General features: G+C 38.5%; 1 protein-coding gene across 1 annotated transcript; it reads left to right on the top strand.

Moving 5' to 3' along the window:
- The first annotated feature begins 1,611 nt into the window (after window positions 1-1,611).
- On the top strand, window positions 1,612-4,475 carry LOC131973689 (calmodulin-like protein 4). Its single transcript, XM_059335746.1, has 2 exons — window positions 1,612-1,819; window positions 4,346-4,475. Exons 1-2 carry the CDS (start codon window positions 1,672-1,674, stop codon window positions 4,441-4,443), a joined length of 246 nt encoding a protein of 81 aa, XP_059191729.1. The 5' UTR covers window positions 1,612-1,671; the 3' UTR covers window positions 4,444-4,475.
- Window positions 4,476-5,101: the final 626 nt, after the last annotated feature.

Raw genomic sequence — 5,101 nt, 5'->3', positions numbered from 1 at the left:
TTCAACTCAGTGAGCTATTTTGCCACTCCATGTCTTAAACCAAATATGTTTTATTTAAACATTTTTTAAATAAACTGTGGTGTAAACAACAACCAAATTTACTAACTTGAAGCTGACTTACAAAGGACCCAAAACATCTCTCCTCCTTTCATCACCCTGCTGGGCATTTTCTTGTCTTTCTTGTCTGTACAGTCTGTCAAACCTCTAGGACCAGTGTTTCCCACAAGATTTTCTGTGGCTACGATGGGGGGACCCAAACAAAGTTGGGGGGTCCGGGGGCATACTCCCCCTGAGAACATTTTTGCCCTAAAAGCCTAAATTTGGTGCCTCCCGCACATTCTAATGCCACTATTCCATCTCAATCATTGCATATTTTAGTAGAAGGAGGAGAATAAGAGTTCTTCTGTGTTTTATTTAAGGCATCTTATTTTGACAGCCTTCTTTTAAATTCTGTGTTGGACTCTGCTAACACATCCATGTGCTCCTTTTTTGAAAGCTATAAATGTGTTTGCTTTTATTTTGAAGGCGGGTCTAACGCGTTCTTACCGTAACGCATGGTGTGTTTAATTTACACTCAAGGTCAGAACTTGATTTCTGACAAATTCTGACATTCGTGTAGACCTTGAACACACCATTAACCATACACACACACACCATACACCATTGTTGCTGAAAGTCGGGGGGGCGGATCGGGATCACTATGAACCTGAGGGGGACATATCCCCCCCGTCCCTAGTGCCATCTGCGTGCATGACTACTAAGTCCACAAGATGGCAGCGGAGGACAATTAAAACGTAAATATGAGTCGTATTTTTTGCTGCTTGTGCAAACACCTTATACCAGCCTCGATAACTCCTGAAGACCCAGCTCTTCAAGGAGCATCTTCTCTCCTAGCACCACATGACAACTCTACTCCTCAAAGAAGTGTCACTAGCACTTTTAGATGCACTAATAGCTCTTATTACACTATACCTTGATTGTTGTCTTTACTCTTCCTGTAAGTCACTTTGGATAAAAGCGTCTGCTAAATGACTAAATGTAAATGTAAAATGAACGCTGCCTCAAGTCGGAAGAACTACTAGAAAAAGTCGATAAAACTGCTACATATTTCATGGCTCACCTGACCTGCTTTTATAGTGTCCATGCTATGACTTAAAGCTCATTGAAACACCAAAGTTGAAAGAATGAGTCCAACTTGGGATCATTAAATGGGATAGTCTGAGGAACCAAAACATTTTCATTTTATTATGGCTTTAATATTTTTGTCTATATACCAAAAGGGCCCTGATATTTGACCTTCTCTCATGTTATCAATATTAAGGAAGTGTGAAGGGAAATTCTGTATGTAGCAGCTGTAATTAACTCACAGTTTCCACTGATCCAGTTTATTTAACATGTTTAAACTGTCACTATCTCATCTCCCTTAACATTCTGTTTTACTGCTTTACTGTTTAAACAACTTATTTCATATTCACTGTGTTATATTATCTTTCCCCCTCACTGGTCCTCCTAACTTTTTCTCCTGCAGTGTCGTCATTTCTGCTGCAGAGATCAATAAAGTTTTGTGTTATCATCTGGCGACATTATAGATAACTGGACATATCCAGTAAAAGTATATTTCCTCCTGTAGATACGGGTGGGGAGCTGAACTTCTCCACCTTCCTGAGCATCATGCACCGGCAGATCCAGCAGGAGGCGCCGGAGGAGGAGATCCTGGAGGCCATGAAAATGGCTGACAAGGAGCAGAAAGGCTTCATCCTCGCCTCCGAGCTGCGAGCCAAACTCACCGGGCTGGGAGAGAAGCTGACTGACCGAGAAGGTAATCTTTAAGATAATGTCATGTATAAAACTCTTTTGTTTTCCTTCCTTCCTTTCCCTCATTTTTGTTCCTTTATTTTAATCCTCTTATGTAAAGCCCCTCAGACCAAGTCTCCAAGTCTGGTGTAAAGACAATAAAGCTTCCAATTGGGTCATTTTCAATACCGGATTTACTTTTCTTTTAAGGGAGAGAAAAGAAAGAGAAGAAATGAAGAACAGTTAGGTTTTTTTCTGATTCCTGTTATTACGTTTCCTGTTTATTTTTTATTTAAATTTTTTTATATAAATTATCTATTTTTATTTATACTGATATTGCTACCAAAATTGTTATTGCTTTTGTCCTTAGTTATTGTATTCAATTGTGTTGGTATTAAACCGTTTCTTGCGTCTTTTTTTGGATCTTTTATAGTGTTATGCAAATATGATTTATTGTTATTATTATTCATTTATGACATGTTGGTCTTTGTTTCAGTGAAATGTGAATCAGAAAAAAAATCTCAATATGAAAGTATTATTTTCTTTTAAAAAGTGAGGAATTTGTCATTGAGGTAAAAATATTTTCTTTATCTGAAAATGAATGCCTGTGTGTCCTAAACTAAACAGAATAAAGAAGATTTTTGCACTTTAAACAAGATAAATGACTATCACATGACCACTTGTGTACCCATGCATGTACTCTCTCAGACCTCGGCTCAGGTGGAAATGTTTGGTGCAATGCTTGAACTACATGAGGTTACGAATCAATAACTGTGATAGGGTGTTACTTTTTTTCACCCCGACAGGTGCAACACAGTTGATAAAGGCCTTTAGGTTCATGTGTCAGCATGCTACAGTTTGCTTTGCTTTGTAAAACATCCAGTTTTTTCCACTTAACAAGAAGGAAGATTTTTTTTCAGACTGCAACAGTCGCAAAAATGGTATCATATGAGAGTCATATAAATCAAATCAAATCAATTCAAATCAAATCAAAATGACTTTATTTACCTCCTAGAGGAAATTCAGTTATAGTTATCCTCCATTAACATGATGAGACAACAGTTGGCTGTGTGGGGGTTAAAAAGGCTGTGAGAAATTACAATATAGCACCATATTCATTACAATTAGGTTTATTTGTTTTAAATGATGACTAACAAGACTGTGTAAGAGGGAATACCAAGGTTGAGCCAGAAAATAACAGCCAGGAGCAGTGGCGGTTCTAGACCAATTTTACTGTGGGGGTCAAAGAGAGGCCAGTGTTTAATCAGAGGGGCACATTAAAAAAACAGCAAAGACGATATTTAAGCATTCAAAACCTTTATTTTGGCTCATTGAAGTCTATTTGGAAGATACAAATACATTGATTGAAAAAACGAGACTTGAAAGAACGATGGAAGGCTCGTCTGAGGACGACCTAGAGAGATGAACTGATGAGAGTTTAACACATTTGTTTGCTTTTCTTTCTCTTTCGTATTGTTGTATTCACCAGAGCTTTCAGAACAAAAATTAAGTCTTCATTTAATCCTGGACAATGATGTGAACACTGTTTACAACTTGAAAATTAAAAAAAAAAAAGGTTCTTCGTATGTGGCCGCAGCATGAATCCCACTAGAGGTGTAGCCACACACAGCAAAAGGGTCGCTGGTTCGACTCCCGGCTGCGGCTCTTCTGTGTGGAGTTTGCATGTTCTCCCCGTGTCAGCGTGGGTTCTCACCGGGTACTCCGGCTTCCTCCCACAGTCCAAAAACATGCACTTAGGTTTAATTAGTGACTCTAAATTGACTGTAGGAGTGAATGAGAGTGTGTTTGTTTGTCTCTACACTGCAAAAAAGCCAACTTGTATTTTTTGACCTAAAACAGTGATTTAAGTTGGTAAAGCTTGGAAATATAAATTACTGACATTTAGGGCAATAATGTAAGTTAGCACAACAAAGGAAGCCAGTTGTCTGCTCAAAAACAAGTTTGTGAGTTGTTGTTACTTATATCTTTAAGTTGGGGTTCACAACAAGGGACAATAGTTCTGCTAACTCTTATTTCTTTGTTGTGAAATTCGATCATTAGCGAAAGCTAGCAGCTAACTGATGCTAGCGGTTAACTGATGCTAGCGGCTAACTGATGCTAGCGGCTTACTGATGCTACCGGCTAACTGATGCTAACTGATGCTTGTTACAGCTACAAGAGTAGCCATTAGCGTATCAATGCTAACTCAAAATTGTGGTTACAATCGTGCCAGAGAAATTCAGAGTTGAGCAAACTCAAAAACAAAACTTAAAATATTTAGTTTAATTGCCCAACTTAAAATTTTATCGAAATTTGTTGCCTTGAAATTTTGAGTTCACCCAACGTTTCTTTTTTTTTCTCATGTGTCAGCCCTGTGATAGTCTGGGTGAGAGGTGGGGTTCACCCTGGACAAGTCTCTAATGTCAGCTGGGAACGGCTCCAGAATATGAATCCCCCGCAACCAGAATATGAATAAGCGGTTAAGGATAATGAATGAATGAATGTTTCATGGAACAAATTTTGATCGACAGCCGTGTGTCTTTGTTTTCAGTGGACGAGCTGCTGAAGGAGGCGGGTGTTGGAGCTGACGGGCGGGTCCACTGTGAGCAGTTTGCTAAAGCAGTGGCTCGATCCTCCACCAAACGCTGACACCACGAATGAAAACATCACCGAGCTGCTACTCAACACTCAAGTTTTTATTAGATGAAGAGAAAGAAGTGAACTAGTCTATGTTATGTTTGTTTATTAATGTTTGAACCACCAGCTAGAGAAAAGCCTAACACGTTCCTTCAGTTTACTTTCTATAAAAGTTAACTAACATGCAGTTTGAGAACACAGCCCCCATAAAACCCTCAATCTGAAAGCCATTTGTCAAAGTCGAAAATTTAGTTTTAATAAAGAAATCTTCTATGTTGCTTGACAACATAATTTTCCCTGCATCCTGCTATCTTTAGCATCACTCTCATAGCTCTCTCTCTCTCTAACAGAGCTCACATCACCTTGATTATCTAGTGAGCTACAAATGCTCCAGACAGTTTTCATTTTGGCTGACAAAATGTTGACAAAAGATTTGTGGTTGAAAATCAATGTCTGTTTTTGTTTAGTCCTGTTTCAGATCAAGAAACCTTTCAAAAGTGACGACCAAAAACCTTGCAAGGAGTACAAAACGTCCGCCTCAAAAATGTTTTTCTTATATGTATGCCCATTAAAATGTCTGACACTGATTAAACTGGTTTATATCTGCACAAAGTTTGTCATTAGAGAGGTGTTTTCACATTCCTCTACTAAAAAATATCTAAAATCTGAG

This window comes from Centropristis striata, chromosome 6 (genome assembly GCF_030273125.1).
Source record: "Centropristis striata isolate RG_2023a ecotype Rhode Island chromosome 6, C.striata_1.0, whole genome shotgun sequence".
Taxonomy (NCBI): domain Eukaryota; kingdom Metazoa; phylum Chordata; class Actinopteri; order Perciformes; family Serranidae; genus Centropristis; species Centropristis striata.
Note: the sequence above shows the minus strand (reverse complement) of the source record. Positions and strands in the feature narration are given on the sequence as shown.